At 41.3% G+C, this 26,513-nt stretch overlaps 1 protein-coding gene across 1 annotated transcript; it reads left to right on the plus strand.

The window, feature by feature from the left end:
- The first annotated feature begins 2,194 nt into the window (after nucleotides 1-2,194).
- LOC111890694 (alkane hydroxylase MAH1) lies at nucleotides 2,195-4,600 on the plus strand. Its single transcript, XM_023886779.3, has 2 exons — nucleotides 2,195-2,275; nucleotides 2,779-4,600. Exons 1-2 carry the CDS (start codon nucleotides 2,195-2,197, stop codon nucleotides 4,399-4,401), a joined length of 1,704 nt encoding a protein of 567 aa, XP_023742547.1. The 3' UTR covers nucleotides 4,402-4,600.
- The last annotated feature ends 21,913 nt before the right edge of the window (nucleotides 4,601-26,513 follow it).

Consider the following 26,513-nt stretch of genomic DNA (forward strand, 5'->3'; position numbering starts at 1 on the left):
ATTATGATTCGAGATTTCGTATTGATTTTGTTATAACTTTGAGTTCTAAATAATGGTTTATGAACAAATGATTTATTCTGAATGTAACTTTATTAAAAATGGATGATTTATTATTTTAAAAATGAATAATTTAGCCTGGTTTTGGGATGTTACACTATGTCCCCACAGGAAATAGTCTATTATCCGGAAGATTAATCAAAAACTTGATGCTCGATTTTATGTATTGTTCCTCATCACTTCAAAAGTAAATCTAGTTGCCTACAAACTATAATAGCCAGAATCAACCCGAATTTACCCGATACTCCATGTTTTTGCCTTCTAAAAAGTTAGTAGGAAGTGCTCTTGTTGAACCATACCTTCCTCAAGGACTAGTTGGAGACACAAATGGAACAGTTAGCCTTTCTGTTAAAGAGAATATTGAGAGGAGATCACATATATAGATCATAAGGGCGTGTTGATTACATCATAATGTGTATTGTGTGATTTCTAATCGACTATATGCTTGGGCAAGAAGCTTCTTGATTTATCAATGAAATAACCTTTCCTCTCTCTATTCTTTCTTCTTCATCATTATTATCCTTATCCTTCTATTAGATTACCAGTAGCGGATACAGACCAATTTAGTGGGGTGCATGGACCCCACTTAAACGTGGGTCCCACCATAATTAATATTAAAAAGCCCTCCAAATATTCTCATTTTTACAAAAAGCCCCCTCTTGGCACCCAATTTTACGCTAAATAGCTCATAAAGGCATTTGTTTTTATTAAAAAAAAACCAATATTTTTATAATTTTTAGAATTTTATACTATTATATATTTTTAACGAATAATGGACCCCAGTTAGTTTTCGTTCTGGATCCGCCACTACAGTTACTATCAGCTGCTTTAAAATACAAATCAATGAAATTACATTTCTATTTCCTATTGCAAAATATACTTGATGATCATTAGTTTAAAACATGGGAACTGTGTATGACTGAATTGCTAAAGTTGGTCATTTTGTTACGCCATGATGTCTTGAAAGACACAATGCAACTAGAAATGTAAAATATGAAAATTAATTATATAAGAGTGAAAAATGTCTTGCCTTCATGACAATAAAAGTGATTTTTTTGAGAAATTTAGGAAGGAGAATTTAAAATAAAAAAGTAAGAATGATGAGGAGAAGTGAAAGGTATACTTGTTGCTGTTTGCCCTTGTGTAACAGAAATTTACAGAATAGGTCCCTGTGCGTATTTTTTTTTTACATAAATGGTCCATAAACAATTACAAAAATGGCCCCTGTGATAGAAAATGTCAACCTAATTGATCCTTAGTAATAGAAATTTAAAGAGTAGGCCCCTATTGCAGATTTTTTTTTTACACAAATGGTCCAAAATACCAATCAAGTATAGATTTTAGTAACAGAAGAAAAAATAATAATAATAATAATAAATAAATAAATAAGAAACTAACAACTCACATCAATCAATGGCATCAACAAAAGGCACCTTAACTTTGCAAACTTTCAATTAACACAAGGAAACATACTTCTTATGGTATGTGAAAGGGACCAGCAACTATCAAATGAGTTGTATTTGAACCTAATGGTGAGCCGAATTAGAATGAATGGATATTCACATCTCATATCTATACTTGATTCCAATAAGCTTTATTTGATTTAGCTTTTAAACCGTATTAGATTTCAAAGATATACCTGGTAAATTAGCCATCGTATTCACTAGTATTCACTTTTTCTAGTACGGGACACCCTAATAACAGTATTATATTCACGTATTAGATTATTATTATCTTTTTATAATACGGATTTTTATTACAACCTTATTATATGTGGTGTAATATTCTTGGAATTCTTTAACAAGAAATGGTAATCTTTATTTTACCTTTTGTGTTTACGAAATCGCAATAACTCCCTAGTCTAATAGACTGATATCATCATCTACCATGCATTGCACGATCGTCCTATGTTCTCCTAGCCCATCACCACCAACGGAACATGGAGTTTACTCAGAATTCTGTGTTACTTCGCTAAATTGTTTCAGCTTTAGATCATTCTTACGTTGATGCAATTTCTATACGTTTACATGGTTTAATACATCTCTTACTGCAGTTATGTATTGTACGAAAATTTTACATTGTAATATTATAGATTCCTTGGTCGCAGCATATTACTTGCAAGTTAATAACTAAAATAATGGTAATTCCATGTAAAAAACTAACTGATATCACGTGTCCATCAATGGAGATTCAAGTGACGATATGTGAAGTTTTGATGGTTTTCATTATTTTTTATCCAATTGACTAGCTATCAGTAGGGGTGCAAACCAGCCAAGCTACTCGTGAGCTACTCGAGATCGGATCGTTAAAAGCTCAACTCGAAACCGATTTTAAACGAGTCCGAACCAAGCTCAAGTTTAATATTAAGTTTGTTTATTCAACGAGCTCGAGCCTATGTCACTAAGTTTGTTTAGGCTCGCGAGCCTAAACGAGCCTTTATATAAAATAATTTATTATTATTTTTATATATTAAAACAAAAAACATATTTGGGGATTAGGTATTTCTTAACGAGCTCGAGCCGATCTTAAGTTTATTTAGGCACGTCAGACAAAAACGAGCCGAGCCCGAGCCTGAGTCGAACTTGTATATTTGTTTACAAGCTCGAGCCGAGCTCGGTACAAGAAGCTCAAATCGGCTCGGCTCGTTTGCAGCCCTAGCTGTCAGCTTGTTTTCTATTAATTTAAATCAAGGGCATAACTGTAACTTTACGTTAAAATTAGGTGGCAGTGGAAAAATCGGATTATGGTCGCCATCGTGCATGTCTCCTTGCCTTTATAAACGAGCCTCGAATCTCGATATCAAACATTAAACACAATCCAAAGGCTTTGCTTTGTAGCCTGGATATGATTCTCCTTTGCATTTTGTTGTTTGTTTCTATTTCCGTGTTCCTTTACAGGAGAAGGTCCCTCCCTGGTACTAATTGGCCCGTTATTGGCATTGCCCCCGATCTCATTCTAAATGCTTACCGAATCAATGATTTTGCTACTGATCTTGTCAAACAGGGCAATGGTACTTTCATGCTTAAAGGTCCTTGGTTTGCCAATATGGATATGCTTGTCACCTCGGACCCCACCAACATTAACTACGTGTTGAGCAAGAACTTCCCCAACTATCCTAAAGGACCAGAGTTCCGAAAGATCTTTGATATCCTTGGAGATGGGATCTTTAACTCGGATCACGAGGTATGGGAAATCCAAAGGAAAACAATCATGTCTCTACTCAAACACCCAGACTTCAATTCTCACCTGGAAAAAAATATCAGGAACAAGATCGAGAAAGGGCTTCTCCCTGTCCTTGATTTGGTCTCCCATAATCAGCAAGCTATCGATTTACAGGAAATATTTCAGAGGTTTACTTTTGACACTATCTGTTCATTACTTGTAGACTTTGATCCTGAAAGCATGTCCGTCCATTTACCATATAATGCATGCGAGAAGGCCTTCACTGACGCCGAAGAAGCTCTTCTGTGGAGGCATGTGTTGCCAGAAAAAGTTTGGAAGTTGCAACAAAGATTAGGGATGGGCAAGGAGAAGAAGTTGACCGAAGCTCGTAAGGTTTTTGATGAATTTTTAGATAAATGCTTGTCACGAAAAGAAGAAGGGTTTGGTAATGATGGAAGAGTAGAGAAGGAGGAGACGACGACTGGGTTGTTAAAATCATTGATGACAAGTTTCCAAGGACAAACCGGGACTTCAGGGGACTCGAGAAGGTATTTAAAAGATACCATACTGAATCTGATGATTGCCGGGAAAGACACCACAAGCGCAGGTCTTTCATGGTTTCTCTATCTCGTTGCCCAAAACCCTCGCATAGAGAGCAAGATCCGAAGGGAGATTGAGAAGGAAGTTGGTGATGCAAATTGGAAAAGTTTGGGTGTAAAAGAGTTGAGTGGTATGGTTTATCTTCACGGAGGTTTATGCGAAGCATTACGGCTGTATCCCCCTGTTGCTTTGCAGCACAAGTCGCCTTCCGAAGTAGACGTTCTCCCAAGCGGGCATGCAGTGAATGAGCACAGCAAGATTATTCTGTCGTTCTACTCCATGGGAAGAATGGAATCGATATGGGGGAAGGACTGCATGGAATTTAAACCGGAAAGATGGTTTACAGAAGGTGGAAAAGGAGGGGTAAGGCACGAACCATCTTATAAGTTTACAGCGTTTAATGCGGGGCCACGTACATGCGTGGGTAAGGAAATGGGTTTTATTCAGATGAAAATGGTGGCGAGTGCAATCATTTATCATTACCATGTGGAGCTGGTCCAACGTCATGAGGTTTGTGTAGGCGATTCCATTATAGTCCACATGAAACATGGTTTGAAGGTCAGGCTCAGCCCTGTTAATTAGGCACATCCAGGCTTGAGATTGAATTACATAACTAATAAATGGAAGTAGCTTTCATGAATTATTTTTAAGTTTTATTATTTATTTATTTATTTATTTATTTGCAAAAATTGTGTGGGATGTAGTATAAGCATGTATGTTTAAAAAAATAATTTGATGTTCAGTAACTAAATTATGATTATGAGTGATCATATTTATACCATGGATACATGTAAAATGAATATAGGGTTTATGTAAATGATCCCTCAAGTTATTATTTCGTTTTTGTAACACTTTAAATTTCAAAGAAATTTTTCATTTTTAAATCACAAAAATTCTCATAATACATTACACAAAAATCCTCAATTATCAAATTAACAAAACACAAATCCATAATTGTTTGATTAATAATCCAGATCCTCCAAAACATAACTCTGCATCTCGTGTGTACAATCGAGTCGTCGCTTTCCCGTGATTATGAGAAGTACTTGAAACACATAACACATAACACGGTAAGTACGAATCTTAGTGAGTTCCCCAAAATACTACATAAAACGCTTTAGCCACTCGAGGCTGTAACTCTGTAAGACCCTCCAGTCTATGTGTCTCAGTAGGACCCTCCAGTACCACGGCTTGTTAGACCCTCTGGTCCAGTCTCAATGAGGACCCTCCGGTCTCACAGCTCGTTGGACCCTTCGGTCCGATCTCAATGAGGACCCTCCGATCTCACAGCTCGTTAGACCCTCCGGTCCGGTCTCAGTATCACATAATATAGCATATATACCACACAGACAAATGCACAACTCAAGTAAGCATATAAGACCAATATATACAAAGATTACAATAACAACATAAGTCACAAAGACAATATGCACGATAACACATATCACATTATAAACAAGTAAGACCCTCTGGTCGATAATGTACTAAAACCCTCCGGTCAATAGTATAAATAAGACCTTCTAGTCAATAACACGAATAAGGCCCACCAGTCACAAACAAGTCACCACACAGGTAAGTATAGTGAGAAGATTCACCTCAGGTGGCGAACAGATCCTTTAAATGATGTTGTTGCTGCACTCCGGCTTCTAACACTGAGCCAAACCCACAATTAACCCCATTAGGATTTAAGACCAACCTTTACATATTAAGTCCAAATATGGTCCACCAATTCGGTCCATAAATAACTCAAGCCCATTGGGCCCACCAAGGCCCAATACCAAATAGGTCCACAAAAGTCCACTAATGGCCCAACTATGGCCCAATTTTCCAAATTGGGCCCAAACCCTCATATGGGCCTTAACCCAAAGCCCATCTAAATACTCTAGTCTACATGGAATGGCGATTAGGGCTAATTGTTCTCACTTAACCCATTAAGGACTTAACCCATCAAGTCATTTTCCCACTAAGTCATCAAACAATACAATTGGCATGAGTCATAACTTCAGTCCACTGGTCCAAATGCGGGTCCTAATAGGCCCAAACCAACAACCCAAAAATTAGAGTTTTCTAAACCCTAATTAGGGTTTCTAACCCAATAACCATCCAACTAGTCCAGATCAAACATTTGGGCCGATTAGGGTTCAGTATGCCAAGCACCACCCATTACCACCTTAGGTAGTGGTGGTCGGTGGCGGCTCATGGCGGCGGTTCCTGGTGGCAGGCGGCAGCAGCCACCATTTTCAATGGCGGCAATGGTGGTTCCGACCAAAATTACATGCACAACTTCGCATCCATAAAATACATGCTCACACACACACTAAAACGCACACACAACCACCCTTTGTGGTGGCTGGTGGTGGCAGAAGACGATGGTGGTGGCGGGTTTTTGGCTAGATATTTCACATACAACACTACCCAACCGATAACAGCCTGAATACACGATCACATTCATATTCAGCCACCTCTCAAGTGGCTATCGCCATCGGAAAAGACAGAAATGGTGGCTAAAAAGATCACCGGTGGCACAGTGACGTCTAACCAACAGAAACGAAGAAGGAGAAGAAGGGTGAGTGGCGAGCAGTCTTACCGAGGGCCTCATTATCGCAAACGACTTGCACAACGACGCACACGGAGGGTTTTTCCCCGGTCCTCGGCGGTCCTTTGATGCCCACGATATCTCCGGCAGTCGCATATTGGCGGCACTCCGGCGAACAGCTTCGCCTCGTCGGAACAACGGGTAAAGGTGCAACGTCTGAGAAGGCTCACGAGGGGTGATGGTGGCTGAACTTGCGCATGGCGGCTAGAGAAGATACGTTTAGGGTTTTAGGATACGACCTGGGGAAGGGATTCGGGTATATCCCGTGTCTCATATCAAACATTTGCCTATTATGCAAATATTAGTCCCTCCACCCATAATTTCTTTCGAATTAAATCACAACTTACACTTTAACCCTTGCCTCGATAAATATTTTCAACTTTAATCCATTATTTACTATTCAGCCCCACTCTTCATGATTTTATTTTAATTAAATCCAAAATTTATCAAACACACCCAGACTTCTGAAATCATTTTTAAATTAACTCCAGAACTTACACTTTCAACCCCCAACTTCTAAAATTGTAACCATTAACCCCCAGGACCAACACCTTGCTATATATATTATTGATTTTAGGGCTACTATACACTCATCAATTTATTTATTTATTTAATAAATGGGGTGTTACAGTTTTAGTGGGGCATATATATATATATATATATATATATATATATATATATATATATATATATATATATATATATATATATATATATATATATAATCAGTTTCTTGGGTTTAAAATGTCATTTTCGAAAAACTGAAGGTTACCTTTCTTGCCTTCTCATCAAATTCAGAGATGTTCAATCTTCTTTATATGAATTATCGTTAAAAATGACAATTTAATTTTTTTTTTCGGTTTCCCTATTTCATTATTTACATTGTTAAATTAAAGTTTTATTATTTTACTAGAATTTACAAATAAGTTCCAAACTAAATTAGATGATGCTTTGACCTTTTTCTCAATGTAGTATACATTTTATCGTTTTTATTGCTGACCTAGGCATGACAAGGTCATTCAATGAACTGATAAGATAAATATGACAGGTTATATAATGTTACGTTTACCATAAAATTTGGTATCCATCTCATCAGATCATCTTAATTATGTATCTAGGTCAGCAATAAAACCGGTAAAATGTGTGTTCCGGCAAAAAGTTCAGGAAACGAGTTGATGATATAGATATAACGAGTTACATAAGATTAGATACACAATTTGAAATTTATTATAAACTTAAACTAATAAAGTTATTCTTAGTTTATGTAAATATTGCAGTCTTCGTTGGATGCATTTTATATTGTGAAAAAATATACAATACATCATGATATCAAGTTTTACGGTAAACATAGCGTTATATAAGCCAACATATCAATCTTATCAGCACATTTAATGACTAAGCATCAAGCTCAAGAATGAAACCGGTAAAGTATATGTTATACTGAGAAATGGGCCAAATCATCATCTAATTTTAGTTTGGGGCTTATTCATAAAGAATGGTAAAATGATGTGACTTTAAAGGAATGAAATTGGAAAACCGGAAAAAATGGGTTAAATCGTGTTTTTACCGGTAATTCGTGTTTTTTCGTAAACAAGTTTTAGTTTGAGACTTTTCTTAAATTAGGGTAAAATACTAAGACTTTTCTAAAGATTTTCCTAACACTAACCAATGAATATGTGGACAATTTTTTTATTTATCTTAATTTTCGTGCTTTTCAATAATCATATTATTGCTTTTTGTAATTGACGTTATAAGATGTCTTGCCAATGGGTTGGACAGCTTTGTTGGGTAATAGCCCAATGCCTCTAATTTTCTAGGGCCCTAACTTTATATACATTATTATGTTATGATAGAAAATAATAATAATAATAATATTAAAAAAAAAAAAAAAAAAAAAAAAAAAAAAAAAAAGAAAAAAGAAAAACTATGATTTATCATGTATAGAGGTTAGCAGAAAAAGAAAGAAAATTGAGTCAATGCAAAATCGGGAGAGAAGACTAAAGGACGTGAAATTCTTCTAGAATAATCATCGTGTCAAGTCTCTCGCTACCATCAATCGAAGTAGTCCATTAATCAATTATTATTTTTTCAACGGAAATAAAATAATTGATTCATGGTAAATGGATTTCGTTTTTTTTTCACAACTTAATACATCGATTTTTTCAATCTATCTTAATACATCGATTCCAATAATTTGATTTCATTCATCCTTCAAAAATTAAAATTGATATTGTATTAGTGTTAATCTGAGGCAGCCTCATCGATTATGGTTCCTGATCATTTCTAGTTTGTGTTAATCTGACATCTGATTTCTATAAATTGTAAGATTTCGTTATTGTTCTTCACTTCTTTCATGTTAGTTTTCTAATAAATAAATTAATTTATGTGTTTTCTTTTTGATTTTTTGTAGATAACTTGAAAATTCAACATCACAAGTTTAATTTAAAATCTTTGTTGTTGAAGCCGAAAAAATGATTCAAATATCATTATCTTTGCTGCTGTAAAATGATTTAATATCACAAGTTCACATCTAGGTGCTCTTGTTTCCTTTACTTGTTTTTTTTTGCTCATTGGGAATGTTTTATAAGTTCTAAATAATAACATGTTGCCTAGAAAACATGTATTTGGTAGAGAAAGAAATAAATAAAAACCTCGAAAAACTAATATTATTACAAAAACAATCTAAGAATTAATCTATAATAAGAGCCTCATTTAAAGAAAAAAAAGTCACCCTCATTTAACTTTTTTTTAACCGTAGGTACCTCATTTTTTTTGTTTTGCCCTTCGGCTTGAAACTGATAGGAATTAGGTCAAACAAATAAACTTAAAACACGTAAGTTCACATGAAACCTAAAGGATCTATGTTTTCACTATTGAACCTATAACTATGGACATCAAACAAAAAATCCTAGAAACCCTATGTTATTTTCGAAAAACATAATAAAGGGTTTAGGATTACATACCTTATTGTTATTATAGTATATAGCAAGAATTCCTTCAAAGTAGATCTCATGGAAGCAAGCACCACAATTGACGTGACTCTAATGGTTCATACCCAAGCTAGCAAGAAGGGACTTAAGAGAGAGAGGATAGGGGAGAGTAGTATTTTCGGCTATCTTTTAAGGAGAAGGAGTAGCTGAAAATAAGAGGCCTAAGATTCTTTATATAGTGGCATAGGAAATCCTAGATAACCCTGATTTGAATATTAAATTAACATTTCAAATTTTGTATTTATCTTATTCTTTATTTATCGCATGGGATATTATAGAAACTCTAGAATATCCCCTCAAAACCGTCCATCCTTGGGATTGGAAGGTTCTGGAGCCTTTTGTTCAACTATTAAACAATTGCATTTTAGACCCTACACTTTTAATTAATTCTATAAATCCCAAAATTAATTATAATTAATTTCTGATCAACTATTAATTAAATAATAGCTTTTTTAGTTAATATATAATTTTCATAATACATTAATAAGCTATTTATTTCAATTTATTAATCATATAATAAATTAATCTCTCCCTCTCTCTCTCTCTATGTGTGTGTAAAAGTCATCATGTCCAATTGTTAGGTTTGAGGGCAACCCAAAAGGATGGTGATACTATCAATTCAAGTATATAATAATTTTAGTTATGGTCCTAGACACCTAATCCAACAGTCTCCCACTTGGATAAGTCTATAATTATAATTACTAGTATAAGTTCTGAATCGATCAGCAAATTGTAGTTTCCAAAAGTCGTTGCCAAACTCTCACCCAGTCAAAAACATGTCCTAAGATAAGTGATCAAATATTCCTCCGTTATTAAAGATATCGTGAGGACATGAGACATGGATTATGATCAATCTCATTGTCTGTGAGTTTGTTTCCCGATTTTTTTATTTTTGATGACATCATAAGACTTCTAATTGAACACATCAATATACTCCTGGCTGAGCCCAACAGTATAAATCAACATCAAATCCTCGAGGGGCCCAAACAGGGGTGTAAACAAGCTGAGTCGAATCAAGTACTATCAAGCTCGAAGCCCGGCTCGATTAAAATACTTGAGCTCGAAACTCGGCTCAAACTCAGCTCGAGGCTTGATTTTAATATCGAGTTTAGGCTCGTAAAATACTCGACAACCTCGAGCTCGGATCGGCTCGGCTCGACTAATATTTCAAAAAAAATCGCTAAATTGAGTAAGAAATACCTACAACACTATATATATATATATATATATATATATATATATATATATATATATATATATATATATATATATATATATGTATATGTATATATATACATCGGCAACATGCCTAGTACCCTCAACTGACCACAAAAACTCAACGTAGACTTCGACATTAAAATACATACAAAAAGTGCTACTTGAAATAAAAAGATCTATCAAAATGTGAGAGTTTCGATATAAATAGATAACTTTAATTGCAACATAGGTGACTTTGTAACACCCCAAATTCAAAAGACCTAGAAAGGAAAGAAAAACCATAAAATAAGGAAGTGACTCGTCGAGTAGGTGGAGTGACTTGACGAGTAGGAGCGAGACTTGGATCGCGGGTCAAGTGACCTACTCGACGAGTGTTGGTTAGGTTTTGGGAAAACCCTAAATTCGGGCCTTGTACCCAATTTGAGGAATATTATAACCCTTCATCAGGCTCCTTGATGCTCTCTCAAGACCAGAACGAAACCCTAGGGCCTTCCATGAGTTTGTGAGCCATTGTGAGCATTTTTGAGTGTTGTGAAGCTTGAAGAAGAAGGTGAAGCCTTTGGGATATAAGAAGAGACTGGTAGATCCAGAAACCTCTTGCATTCTCCTCCATTTTCTGGTAAGAAAGCTTCCACCTTGATCATTATTCATGTAGATCTCTTCTTTGTCACTTCTGGGGGGTTTTGTGTTGGATTATTGTCTAAGTCCATAACTATATTTTGTATGTACTTGACCAGACCCGGCATGGTCGGTTTGGGTTGCATTTCACCAGGACTGTTTATATGGATAATCTTTTGAGAATAGTATATTAATATATTATAAGTTCTAATGTATTAATATGGAATCATATTATTTAATAGTATTGATCAAGAGTTAATTTAGAATTAATTAAGTGATCAAAATGAACTAATTAAATATGGACCCTTAGATATATGTGTGTGATGGGCCAAGTTCATTTAGGTTGGGCTAAGCTTTCATGGGTAGTTCATAGAGTGTTTAACCTATGGATCATATGAAATGAAAGGTCATGGGTTTAACCTTAGTCTCCACATTATATAAAGGTGTCCTTGGTTAGTGAAATTGGCATTAGCGTGGGTACACTAAGAGGGCTAGCCGATTTCACTAGAGAGAACCAAAGTATTCTTATTCTCAAAGTCTTCCAACGTGTTTTGGTGATTTGTGATTCCACTTGAGGCATCCACGCTATTAGGGCTAAGCTCTTAAAGCTTGAAGACATCAAGCTACATCAAAAGGTATGTCATCTAACTAGTTTTTGTAGTATAGTTCCCTAATAGTATGCTAGATAGGATTAAAGCCTTGGAAAGTTCTTATTTGCATGTATAATAGAGAAAACATAGATCCAAGGTTTATAGGGTTGCATGTACACCATAGGAGTGTTAGAATGCTCAAAACCTAACATTTTGGTCCAAGAACCCTAGCATGAGAGGAATGGACATTCCAAGGGCTTGTGTTTTCAGATCTAGCACCACTAAGGGCTGTTATGGCATAAAGGTGCAAGCTTTATGCCATAGGAATTCCCATGCAAGCTTAAGAAGTGTTCTTTTGGCCTTTTTAGCTCAAAAGGCCATCGGTGGAGGAAAAAGGCAGGAACTTTGCATGGTTATGAGGTGGTTGGGTCCAGATCTATGTTTTGGATGCTTTAAGACCCTCTGAAATCGTCTGAATAGAGTTGTACCTTAGGGGACTCGACGAGTTGCTCTTTGGACTCGGTGAGTCGGGACGTGGTTCCCCAATATTCTTGTTTCTATGTAAGGTAGGGGGTTGAATCTAGAAGAGGATTCCACCAGTTTGGGTTCTTGGTGGACCTGAAGATTATCGTACTCGACGAGTTCAAGGATGAACTCGGCGATTCTAAGGCAATCTCCTTAATTTATGAAGGTGGACTCAGCGAGTCAGATAAAGGAGGGCCCCTATGTGTTAAAGGTGCACTCGATGAGTTCAAGGAGAACTCGACGACTAGGATCGAAGTCTAGAATTTTATGTGGACTGTGGGACTCGACGAGTTGGTGGGTCAACACGGCGAGTTGGGTCAACTTAGAGCGTTGACTTTGACCAATTTTGACATGGTTTGACTTTTGAGGGTATTATGGTCTAAGTGCTATTTTGGGTATTGATAGTTTAGGGAGCCGAAGGATCAGCAGTTCAGGAGTTGTCGGATAGCAGTCAGAAGTGTTCAGCTAGTCTTCAACAGTGCAAGGTGAGTCTCCTCACTGTTTGTATGGGTCTAAGGCACCAATGTCAGCCCATTATGTTTATGTTTATGTATAGTAAGAAGACCCGGGGGTTAGCCCTAGGCACTTATTGTTATATGTTCTGGGTTACGACCTGATGTCGGGCGAGGCCCGAGGAAGGTTAGAATGCCAGAGGTCTCTGTGATTCTTGCATGAGTAGGTATGACAGATTTAGGACATGGGGTCCGATGTTAGGGTATGCCCGAAGTATGATTAGATGATAGTATGTCTTCGGTATGGGGGTCCGATGTCGGGGCAATCCCGAGGAAGATCCTTATGTTGTATGTCAGATTATACTTATTGTCTCTGTGATACTTGTATGTGCCTGGTAGGGAGGTGAGTGTGGGCGAGGTCCCATATCTCATCACTAGTTGAGTATGGATGGGTTTCCATATCTCAATATTAGTAGAGTAGGGGTGAGGCCTATGATAGGAAGGGAGTGAGTGTGGGCGGGGGGCGTATCTCACTACTAGCAGGAGCGTGGATGGGGTTCCACAACTTTAGTAGCAGAGCAGGGGCGGGGCCCTAGTTAGGCGAGGCCTTAGACCAGTGTACAGTTAGAGGTGTTTATTTATGTACTAGTATGCTATTTGATTGTATGTATATGTGTAGCAGGTGAGGCGCGGAGACAGGCGGGCCTAAGAGAGATAGATCTGTATACCGAGCGGGGCTCGATGCCAAGTGGGACCTAATGCCAGGGGAGGCCTGATGTCGGGGGCAAGGCCCGATGCAGCGAGTGGGGGCCCAGTATGTGGTATGTGTTCATGGTTATGCGTATATGGTATGTGGTAGGTTGGGGAACTCACTAAGCTTTGTGCTTAAGGTTTTCAGTTTTGGTTTCAGGTACTTCCCGTAGCGGAGGGAAGAGCTCGGGGTGATCACATGGCACAAACACCAAATGAATTTTAGCCTGGGATGTTTACTCTGATAAAACGAACAAGTGTTTGTAAATGATACTCTGATTTGTTATATAATCCTTTAGTTATGGTTGAAATGATTTAATACTTATGGTTTTATTAATGTTTTAAAAGAAATTTTTGGCCATGATTTTTGGGATGTTACAAGTTGGTATCAGAGGCTTGGTTTGAGGGATTTGGGCACACTCTCGGGTGTGACCGAACTCAAACGGAGGACTTATTAAGGGAATTTTCAAACGAAAATCGTTTTTATAAAAAGAAATCTAAAAAGAAAAAGGATTTCGAAAAGGGAATAAGAATTTTAAAAAGTGAAAAGGGTGTGGTGCATGCACTCAGCCGAGCTCAAGTAAGTTCTCCCAAATTACCCATACAAGTTTATGTTATGATATGATTATATGATCAACATGCTAGATGTAGGGCTAAGGATCTAGGAGGACGCCTTATATGCCTGTTATATGTGTTTATTGAGTTGCATGCTAGTATCGATTAGACTATGGTAGAATAGCCTATTTAGGTTATGCTGGAAGGAGACATCCCCAAAACGGCTTTCCGAACACGTTATGGTCACTACGAGTTTGTAGTAATGCCCTTCGGATTGACAAATGCTCCAGCGGTGTTCATGGACTTGATGAACCGAGTATGTCGTCCCTTCCTGGATAAATTCGTGATCGTGTTCATAGATGATATACTCATTTATTCTAGAAGCCAGGAAGAACACAGCCAACACCTTCGCCAAGTTTTGGAAACGTTGAGGGCAGAGAAGCTTTATGCAAAATTTTCCAAGTGCGAATTTTGGATTCGGAAAGTGGATTTCCTTGGACATGTAGTAAGCAAGGAGGGGATACACGTGGATCCTTCTAAGATCAAGGCAATAGAAAGTTGGACGACACCAAGGACCCCTACAGAAATCCTGCAATTTTTGGGACTCGCCGGGTATTACCGAAGGTTCATTCAGAACTTTTCGAAGATTGCCAAACCACTTACCACCCTAAATCAGAAGAGTGTGACCTTTGACTGGGGAGAAAAACAAGACGCCGCGTTACAAACGCTAAAACGAGCCTTATGTAGTGCGCCCATCCTAACCTTACCAGAAGGAACGGAGGACTTCGTGGTCTATTGCGATGCATCAAACCAAGGACTTGGGTGTGTCCTGATGCAACGAGGGAAGGTCATCACCTACGCCTCAAGGCAACTAAAGACGCATGAAGTGAACTACACAACGCACGATCTTGAGCTAGGAGCAGTCATCTTCGCTCTAAAGATATGGAGACACTATCTCTACGGCACGAAATGTACGATCTTCACCGACCATAAAAGCCTCCAACATATCCTCAACCAGAAAGAACTCAACATGAGACAAAGACGGTGGGTAGAACTACTAAATGATTATGAATGCGAGATTCGATATCATCCCGGAAAGGCTAACGTGGTGGCCGATGCACTCAGCCGGAAGGAATACTCGGGCCGCAGAGTGAAGTCTTTAACCATGACAATCCATTCACACCTGTCCACACAAATCAAGGAAGCCCAGATAGAAGTCTTAACATCTGGAAATGTGGCAGGGGAAGCCTTAAGGGGAATGGATAAGAAGTTTGAGGTCAAGAATTATGGAGTTCATTACTTCATGGATCAGATCTGGATGCCGAAGTTTGGCGGATTCAGATAAGTCATCATGAACGAAACCCATAAAACACGATACTCCATACACCCCGGCTCCGATAAGATGTATCTCGACCTCAAGAAGTTGTATTGGTGGCCGAACATGAAAGCTGAAATTGCTACCTACGTGAGTAAATGTCTGACGTGCGCCAAGGTCAAGGTAGAATACCAAAATCCCTTAGGATTGTTGCAACAACCAGAAATACCAGAATGGAAGTGGGAACGTATAACCATGGATTTCATAACCAAACCACCCAGAACAGCAAGCGGACTCGACACTATCTGGGTGATTGTCGACAGGTTAACTAAATCAGCGCACTTCCTACCGATCAAAGAGACGGATAAGTTAGATAAGCTAACTAGGACATACCTCAAAGAAATAGTACGACTACATGGTGTGCCCATATCCATTATCTCGGACCGAGATAGTAGGTTCACCTCAAGGTTCTGGCAGGCACTACAAAAATCTCTAGGGACAAGACTGGACATGAGTACTGCTTATCACCAACAAACCGACGGCCATAGCGAGAGGACCATACAAACCCTAGAAGATATGCTGAGAGCTTGCGTAATCGATTTTGGCAAGGCATGGGACACACATCTACCTTTGGTCGAGTTCTCGTACAACAATAGCTACCACACCAGTATCAAACCTGCCCCGTTCGAAGCCCTCTATGGCCGCAAATGTAGGTCGCCTCTGTGTTGGGCCGAAGTGGGGGACACACAACTACCAAAAGGACAAGCAACAGACAACACGCTCACTGGACCAGAAATCATAAGGGAAACTACGGAGAAGATTGTTCAGATTTGGGAACGTCTAAAAGCATCAAGGGACAGACAAAAGAGTTACGCGGATAAAAGACGGAAACCCTTGGAATTCCATGTCGGAGACCGAGTCCTACTAAAGGTCTCGCCCTGGAAGGGATTAATACGCTTCGGGAAGCGCGGAAACTGAACCCAAGATACATCGGACCATTCGAGATCCTTGCCAGGATCGGTCCAGTGGCTTACAAACTTAGATTACCTCAGGAGCTCCACAACGTACACCCTACCTTTCACGTATCAAACCTAAAGAAGTGCTTGTTCGATGAGACCCTTGTCATCCTCTAGACGAAATTGCAATAAATGAAAATCTCCACTTTGTAGAGGAACCAGTAGAGATCATGGATCGGGAAATAAAAAGGACTAAACAAAGCCGCATACCTGTTGTAAAGGTCCGCTGGAACGCCAAGCGAGGACCTGAATACACCTGGGAACGCGAGGATCAGATGAAACAAAAGTACCCGCATCTTTTCCCTAACCTGTAAACTCTATCTTAGATTAAATTTCGGGATGAAATTCCCTTAACAGGGGGATGATGTGACAACCCGACATTTTTCCAAAAACAGTGTGACGCTCAAAAAGTCAAATACTACGAAAACTATTGGGAATCAACTAAATTAACCTCAAAAATAAAGTGTTCAAATATCTAAGTTTGGATGCATCAAATATTAGATATCGTGCCAAGGTTTCCAAAAACGTAAAGAACGTTCAAAACTGGGTTATATTGAAGAAATTATAACCAATTGTGTATTTACGACACACCGTTAAAACGCTATTTAACGTAAAAAGTGCAATTTCAATAAAATGCATTTTTGCCTTAAGTATCTAAACAACAGATGTAGAGTTCGTTAATCTGTAAACATACATAAAAAGATCGCCCAAATTGGACCTCGTATGAAGAAGTTACGAATTTCCTAAGTTTCGTAACAGTAGTAGAGGGCTAAAAACTCGAATTGAAGATTGAGTGTTATTTAGCTATCGCCACCTAAACGAAAGTTGAAGATCTCTACAATAGTAATAAAATGATAAAAAAAAGACAAACGAAAACCGACGGCGAATAAAGAAACTATGAATTTTTAACGGACTTTAGTAGTCCCGACCTATTAAAAATATATCACTAAAAATAAAGTCAAAACTAGCCTATGGAGTCTAAATGAAAGTTGTAGAGCATAATCTCACCTACGTGTGGATATAAAGAACGCAAAAAATGGAGCTCGTACGCGAAAGTTATGGAATTTAGAAGATGGAAGACTAGATTACGCCCTGCGTAATCCAAAATTACGCCCCGCGTACTAGACCCAGAGTCGAGTCCCATCGGCTGCAACTCTACGCTTAGCTAGACCAGAGTCGTAAGCCGTGACGCATTTCTACGCCCCGCGTAACCGATGTACGCCCCGCGTACCGAGTACGCCCTGCGTACGCCGGTAGTACACCCCGCGTACGCGGATCCTCCAGCCTATAAATAGAAGGTTTGAGCCATGGGTTTTTGCACACTTTCTGAAACTCTCAGTCACTCTCTCATACTTTCAATCTTCATAGACCATCCCGACGCCCTCGGTTTCCGTACCCGAGCCCCCGACGAAAGATCTACGCTACCGAGACCCCCGAAGAGCCCGAAGGCGCAACTTTCCGTTGTCGAAGTTCTGCTCAACTCTAGCCTCTCTCTCTTCAAACCAAACGAGTGAGTTCATACCCCTACTTTTCAATTCTTTTCATGTTTTAGGGGGGAAATACAAGTACATTACAAGTCAAAGTATCATTTTATAAACGTAATTGTAATATCTATCTTATAGAGTATCGATACGAATATCTTCATGTTTAAGGGCTAATATATCACCAAGTTATTTTTACTAAATGGAAACATACTTTCTGAGAAACTATAATGAATATAGTTAGCAAGTATAACATACATTTTTACATATACATCTTGAAAAACGAAATACTTTCAAAAGAAGTAAAGTCTTTCTTATTGTAAATCTATTTATACCAAGCAATGTGAGATATTCAAACTTCAATGTACTCTTATGTATGCATTTCAAGTCCTGTATTATATACCATAATCTCTTGGAGGGAGAGCGTGATACTTGTGTATAGATCTATACGGGATTGACAACCCCGCACCTAAACTATTAGCTATAGTTAAACCGGCAGGTCTCGGGTGACAAATGTCATAACACTACAACACCTGAAGAATGTTGTTCCAGGCAGTCAGTGTCAATAGTATGGTTGTAAAACTCACATAAAAGTATAAAAACAAGTTTGATTTACGAGATTCATATATGCATTCAGTTTTTCCACATTATCTTTAGCACAAAGTTTATCATTACTATTCAAGTATGAAACACACTAACGCACTTAAATTCTGGGAACTTTTCAAACCATTTATAGAAAATATTGGATTTTCTGAAAACCTCGTTCATCAATTTACTACCAAAAGGACATTCTTTTCAATCCAAAACACTTATGAACTCACCAACTTAATTGTTGACATTTTTTCAAAACCACTTGTATTTCTCAGGGAATCAGTAATACATGTAACTACCAGCTTTTGAAGAAGGAACGCTAAGGACGTTTTATTATTGAACATTTATCTTCATATTGTAGTATTCTTTTGCTAATATGTATAATGCAACAATATACGTTTTCATTATATATATGATGGTTGTGTTACTTTCTTTACAATATTCAATTGTTGTGATACTACCTGAAGTCATCCACCCTCGAATGTTTCCGCCATTCTGGTTTGGGGGTGTGACATATTCCTTGTTTAGCAAGAAGAAGGTGGCAAGAGCAAGGAGGAGGTGAGGTTCTAGCAGATCCAGAGTCCAGAGGCTTCATTCTGAGGAATGATTATGTGAAGCAATTGGTCCCTCTTCAAGTTTGTGCCTTGGATTTGGACTCAAAGAGGTCTAGAGACCTTAACCCTTGGGGCTTTTTGGGATATTATGGAGTTATTAGGCCTAGGTGGTCATTTTTGGGACCAAATCATGTTTTGATGCCTTGTGAGGGTTATGCAAGCATCAAGTTCCAAACTTTATGTGACATTCATGCTTGGGGAGGCTAGATCTATGGTTTGGGAAAGCAGATCTGACCTCAGAAGGTCAATAGAGTTTGTGCATGGCATGAAATCGTCGAGTTGTTCTTGAGACTCGGCGAGTAGGGTCGGGGTTTCACGTAAAGTGTTCAGCGAGTGGACTCGCCGGGTTGGAAGTTGACCCAGTGAGTCAGGGAGAGTCATTATGGGGGCTGAGTCGAGCCTGAACTCGCCAAGTTGTTCTTGAGACTCAGCGAGTTGAGTCGTGGTGGCCCCGCGATTCATGTCAGGTGGAACTCGTCGAGTTAGGGAGGTACTCGACGTACCAAGAGAGGATCCTAGGGAGTCAGTGGACACGTATAGACTCACCGAGTCGCTCTAGTGCACTCGTCGAGTCCGGTCAAAGTTGACCGTTGACCAGAGTTGACCAGTGTTGACTTGATAGGGGTAGTTAGCCTTAGTTATGAAAGTGTTAATTAGAGATATATTGTGTTGTAGGAGGATTATAGCTCGGGGGATCGAGCGCGAGTGATTTTCGGGATTTGCGAGTTAGTGAGATACACGTGGTGAGTCTTCTCACTATACTTTACCTTGAGTAGGTAACCAGAGTTATGTGACAGAGTATTTGTATGCTATGTATGTTATGTGTTGTACTGCATTATTTCTATGTGATTTATGCTGTGCATGTTTATAGAGTTGGAACCGGAAGGTTCACAAAGTTAGAACCAGAGGGTTCACAGAGTAGGGTCCACGGACCCACAAAGTTATAGCCTCGAGTGGCTAATATGTGTTATGTGTGGTATTTTGGGGAACTCACTAAGCTTTGTGCTTACAATGTTGGTGTTATTTGTTTCAGGTACTAGTGATGACCGTGGGAAGGCGCCAGCTTGATCAGTACACACACACGGGATTTTATGTTATCAGATCTTGGGAATTTTATATAGCATGGATTGAGTTTCAAACATTAATGTTTTTATGAATGATAAATGAGTTGTGTTTTTATAAAATGCAAAAAATTGTTTTGAAATTTGTGTTGTTACAAGTTGGTATCAGAGCCTTGGTTTGAGGGATTCGAGTACACCTTCGGGCGTATTTGAACTCAAACTGAGGATTTGAGAGGTATTTTCAAAAAGAGTAAAAGATTTTTGGAAAAACACAGAGCAGAGTTGTGTGTACGATCGGTCCGCACCCGAACGGTGATTTCCCAAAATACCCTCATGTTATGTGATATTGATATTGATATGATGTATTCTCATGCTAGAGTAGGCTAGGTACTCCTATTAGGACTAGAGTGGCCTGATTTGTGATGCCTTAGCCTAGGAAGAGGTGAGCTGCTATGAGATGCTTGAGAGTGAGTAGGTAGCAGCGAGGGGCTTATGAGAAATCTATTAGAGAGTGGATTATGCATGATACAGTACTTGGAAATTAGGATCCGGAGAGGAGGGCTTGGGGTGTATTCTGATACGGTGCGGATAGTAGTATTGGACCCGTACTACTGAAAGCACCGGGGCGGAGTACAGCCCAAGTACGAATCTTTGGAATACCAAGGATCAAGGAGGAATGGGTTGTCGAGTGTGAGTATGCTCAAATGGATTATAATTTATCGTATGTTGTATTTCAGAGGTAGATCATGGTGAGGACACATCTTATGCCTGAGAGCAGTGGGACCAGTGATGAGGAGATCCGCCGGATCATCCATAAGGAGGTGGCTGCGGCCATCAGGGCAGAGATACCAGAGATGTTCGGGTCTATTAAGACCACGTTGATTGAGTCCTTAGATGAGCGTTATGTCGCTCTTTCTGAGGCTGCTGTTGCAGCAGCCACCGCAGCTATTGCTGTCGCGAGGCCGCAAGGTGGTGATGTGTTGCCGTTCCAGGAGTTCAGCAACACAAAACCGCCAGAGTTTGATGGGAACCAAGACCCGGTGGCAGCTATGAGATGGATTTCTGACATAGAGGGGTGTTTCTTCACTTGCTCATCTCCTGAGCATTTGAAGGTTCGGTTCGCGCTGAACCAGCTTCGCTTGGGAGCGAAGACCTGGTGGAAGTTTGTGACACTGCACTTTACGCCTGCTGAGCTTGCGGCGGTGACTTAGGAGAGGTTCACTGCCATGTTCCGAGATGAGTACGTTCCCCAGGTGGAGAGGGAGCGTTTGGCCCAGGAGTTTCTGACCCTCAAGCAGGGTACTGAGTCTGTTATGGTGATTACCAGGATGTTCCATGAGAGGGCGATGTTCTGCCCTGAGCACGTGACTACGGAGTAGGCACGTATGAGCCGATATTTGAGTATCTTGAGGCGAGACATTCCGGAGTTTGTGGCGAACTCCTCGTACCGGACATTTTTCGAGCTTCAGGCAAATGCCCGGAAGAGGGAGATTGAGCTAGAGACTCAGGCCAGGGAGGAGGCGGAGTCTTAGGGGAGGGATCGGCGACCGGCACAGTCTCAGCCGGCAGCCAAGCGGGCCAAGCCCGCTGATCCCAAATCGGGGAGCCAGAAGGGCCGCACTTGTGGGAAGTGTGGCAAGGGTCATGAGGGAGTCTGTAGAGCGGGATCTTGCTACAAGTGCGGCAAGGAGGGGCATATGGCCAAGGACTGCCCCAAGGGGTTTGTAGTGTGCTTCCACTGCAACCAGATCGGACATCGGAAGGCAGAGTGTCCGAAATTGCGAGGATCATCTCAGGGAGCACCTCAGGGATCTATCCCTGCCGCCATCAGAGCTACCGAGAGTCAGCTAGTGAAGGCCGAGGCACCGAGGGCACGAGGGAGAGCTTTTCAGTTGACCGCGGAGGAGGTCCACGCAGCGCCCGATGTCGTGGCTGGTATGTATTCTTTCGTGTATTTATTTTGATGTTGAGATATTATGCTTATATTATGTTATGCGTAGGTACTTTCCTTGTGAATTATGTACCTGCCTTAGTGTTATTTGACTCGGGTGCGAGTCGGTCTTTTGTGTCTTTGGCCTTTAGTCAGCATATCAGTGTTAGTCGTGAGGCATTGAGTCGGCCTCTGAGAGTTTCCATAGCTGACGAGAGGGTGATATATGCCATGGAAGTTCTCCGGGGATGCGTGTTAGAGATTTTCGGTGTTGAGTTTCCGATTGATTTGATTCCTATATCGATGGGTGATGTCTGTGTCATTGTGGGCATGGATTGGTTGAGCCGATTCGGTGCGGTTATCGACTGTGAGCGACAGCTGGTGACCATACGAGACCCTAGTGGGGGAGTTCTTATGCTGTACGGAGAGGTTACACGTTCTGGATCAGCGTTTTGTTCGGCCGCTAGGGCGAGGCAGTGTCTACAGCAGGGCTGTAAGGGTTTTGTGGCGTATGTGATGGATACGCGGGTGGATTCCGAGAGACCGAGGTCAGTTGAGGAGGTTCCGGTAGTGCGTGAGTTCCCGAATGTATTTCTTGAGGAGTTGCTGGGTGTGCCTCCTGTGAGGCAAGTGGAATTCAGTATCGATTTGGTTCCGGGGGCCGCGCCTATCGCTAAGGTGCCTTATCGCCTTGCACCTCCAGAGATGCAAGAGTTATCCTCGCAGCTTCAGGAGCTGCTGGGGAATGGGGTTTATTCAGCCGAGCAGCTCGCCTTGGGGAGCACCTATTCTGTTTGTCAAGAAGAAGGATGGTTCACACCAGATGTGCATTGATTACCAGGAGTTGAACAAGCTGACGGTCAAGAACCGTTACCCGTTTCCGAGGATCGACGATTTGTTCGATCAGTTAAAGGGAGCATCTTGGTTTTCCAAGATCGATATGAGGTCTGGATATCATCGGGTGAGGGTGCGAGATGAGGACATCCAGAAGACAGCTTTCAGGACGCGTTATGGGCATTACGAGTTTGTGGTGATGCATTTCGGGCTCACCAATGCCCTGGCAGTGTTCATGGATCTCATGAACCGAGTGTGTAGGCCGATGCTGGATCAGTCAGTGATTGTATTCATCGATGATATTTTGGTATATTCGAGATCTAGAGAGCAGCATGAGGAGCATTTGAGGGAGATCCTCAGAGTTCTGAGGTCGAAGAGGCTTTATGCCAAGTTCTCCAAGTGTGATTTCTGGTTATGAGAGGTCCAGTTCCTGGGTCATCTCGTTAACCAGAAAGGGATATTGGTCGACCCGGCCAAAGTGGAGGCGGTGATGAGTTGGGAGGTGCCGAGGTCACCCTCCGAGATCAGGAGTTTCCTAGGGTTGGCAGGTTATTATCGGAGATTTATCAGGGACTTCTCCAAGATCGCGGTGCCGCTCACCAGGTTGACCCGGAAGGGTATCACTTTTTCATGGGGCCCCGAGCAGCAGGCCTCCTTTGAGACACTTCGCCAAAGGTTTTGCGAAGCCCCGGTGTTAGCCCTCCCGGAAGGGATGGAGGACTTTGTGGTATACTGTGATGCATCGATTTTGGGGTTGGGAGCGGTGCTGATGCAGAGAGGGCATGTGATAGCATATGCATCAAGGCAGCTGAAGCCTCATGAGACAAGATATCCCACCCATGATCTAGAGTTGGGGGCAGTGGTGTTCGCCCTCAAGATTTGGCGTCACTACTTGTATGGGGTTCGGTGTACGATATACACGGACCATAAGATTTTGAAGTATTTGATGGATCAGCCCAACCTAAATATGCGTCAATGAAGGTGGGTGGATGTGGTCAAGGATTATGATTGTGAGATCCTGTACCACCCAGGCAAGGCTAATGTGGTAGCCGATGCACTGAGCCACAGGGCGGAAAGCACCCCGCTGCGGGATGTATGTTTGAGATTGACCGTGATAGCTCAAGTGTTGGACGTCATTCGTGGGGCACAGGTCGAGGCTGTGCAACCTAAGATGCAGAAGAAAGAGCGAGTTGTTGGATTGATTTCAGAGTTCGTTACCAATGGTCGGGGGCTTATGACATTCCAGGGGCATATCTGGGTGCCGTTTGTGGGAGGGACGCGTACCATTTTGATGGAGGAGGCTCATCGGTCGAAATTTTCGATCCATCCGAGGCCACTAAGATGTATTTGGACCTGAGGAAAGAGTATTGGTGGCCCTGTATGAAGAGGGATGTTGTGTGGTTTGTTAAGAGGTGCTTGACCTGTCGTAGGGTTAAGGTCGAGCACCAGAGGCCACATGGTAAGTTGCAGCCGTTGGAGGTTCCCGAATGGAAGTGGGAACAAATCACCATGGATTTTATCACCAAATTGCCAAGGACTGCTAGGGGAGTTGATGTAATTTGGGTGATTGTGGATAGGTTGACGAAAAGCGCTCACTTCCTTGCCATCAGTGAGAGTTCTTCCGCAGAGAAGTTAGCAGAGATGTACGTGAGGGAAGTGGTATCTCGGCATGGGGTGACGATCTCGATTGTCTTAGACCGGGATGTACGTTTCACTTCCAGATTCTGGAAGAAGTTTCGTGAGGAGTTGGGTACTAGGCTGCATTTTAGTACTGCATATCACCCCCAGACGGACGGGCAGAGTGAGCGGACGATTCAGACGCTCGAGGACATGCTTCGGGCATGTGTATTGGATTTCGGGGGAAGTTGGGATACGTACTTGCCCTTGGCCGAGTTTTCCTACAACAACAGCCATCATTCGAGCATTGGTATGACGCCCTTTGAGCTATTGTATGGGAGGAGGTGCAGGACCCCCATTTGTTGGGGAGAGGTTGGACAGCGCGTGATGGGCAGTACAGAGATCGTGCTTCAGACGACAGAGCAGATCCAGCACGTCAGGCAGAGGTTGTTGACTGCTCAGAGTCGTCAGAAGAGTTATGCGGACAGGCGCCTGTCCGAGCTTGAGTTTCAGGTCGGCGACCTTGTACTCCTGAAGTTCTCTCCTTGGAAAGGAGTGATTCGATTCAGGAAGAGGGGCAAGTTGGGGCCCCGATATATTGGTCCATTCCGAGTGATCGCGAGGGTAGGCCGGGTAGCCTATCGTTTGGATTTTCCAGCAGAGTTAGGGCAGATTCACGACACTTTCCATGTGTCATAGTTGCGGAAGTGTATAGCCGATGAGTCGGCATTGGTTCCATTAGTGGATATTCAGGTGGATGCGAGCCTGAATTATGCTGAGAGACCATTGGCAATCTGAGATTGGAAAATCAAGGTTCTGAGGAACAAGGAGGTACCCTTGGTTTTGGTTCAGTGGCAGCATCGGAAGGGGTCCGAGATGACTTGGGAGCCAGAGCGTGAGATGCGCGAGCAGCATCTGGAGTTATTTGTAGAGTGAGACTTCGAGGACGAAGTCTAGTTCTAGTGGGGGAGAATTGTAACAGCCCGGATTCCCAGGTATTATTCATTCTTATATTTTTGGTGTTTTGTGAGGGGACTCGGTGAGTTGGAGCTCAAACTCGCCGAGTAGGATCGCGGTTTTGGACGCGGGTTCGCGCCTGGACTCGGCGAGTCCACGTTGTTTAATGAAACCCTAAATCCCCGGGTTTGGAGCCTATTTAAGGGCACTTATAGCCTCCCATTGCGGCTACCAGTCCCTTGAGAGAACCCTAAGAGAGCTAATTTGTTTTGGGAGAGAAGAAGTCACTTTTGAGCCTTTGTATTCCTTGTTTAGCAAGAAGAAGGTGGCAAGAGCAAGGAGGAGGTGAGGTTCTAGCAGATCAGAGTCCAGAGGCTTCATTTTGAGGTAATGGTTCGAATCTCCTTCAGTTTTAGGGTTGATCCTTAGAGTTAGGGTTTTATAACCCCTTTGAGGAATGATTATGTGAAGCAATTGGTCCCTCTTCGAGTTTGTGCCTTGGATCTGGACTCAAAGAGGTCCAGAGACCTTAACCCTTGGGGCTTTCTGGGATATTATGGAGTTATTAGGCCTAGGTGGTCATTTTTGGGACCAAATCATCTTTTGATGCCTTGTGAGGGTTCTGCAAGCATCAAGTTCCAAACTTTACGTGACATTCATGCTTGGGGAGGCTAGATCTATGGTTTGGGAAAGCAGATCTGACCTCAGAAGGTCAATAGAGTTTGTGCATTGCATGAACTCACCGAGTTGTTCTTGAGACTTGGCGAGTAGGGTCGGGGTTTCACGTAAAGTGTTCAGCGAGTGGACTCACCAGGTTGGGGGTTGACCCGGTGAGTCAGGGAGAGTCATTATGGGGGCTGAGTCGAGCCTGAACTCGTTGAGTTGTTCTTGAGACTCGGCGAGTTGAGTCGTGGTGGCCCCGTGATTCATGCCAGGTGGAACTCGTCGAGTTAGGGAAGTACTCGACGTGTCAAGAGAGGATCC

This window comes from Lactuca sativa, chromosome 4, assembly GCF_002870075.4.
Source record: "Lactuca sativa cultivar Salinas chromosome 4, Lsat_Salinas_v11, whole genome shotgun sequence".
Taxonomy (NCBI): Eukaryota; Viridiplantae; Streptophyta; class Magnoliopsida; order Asterales; family Asteraceae; genus Lactuca; species Lactuca sativa.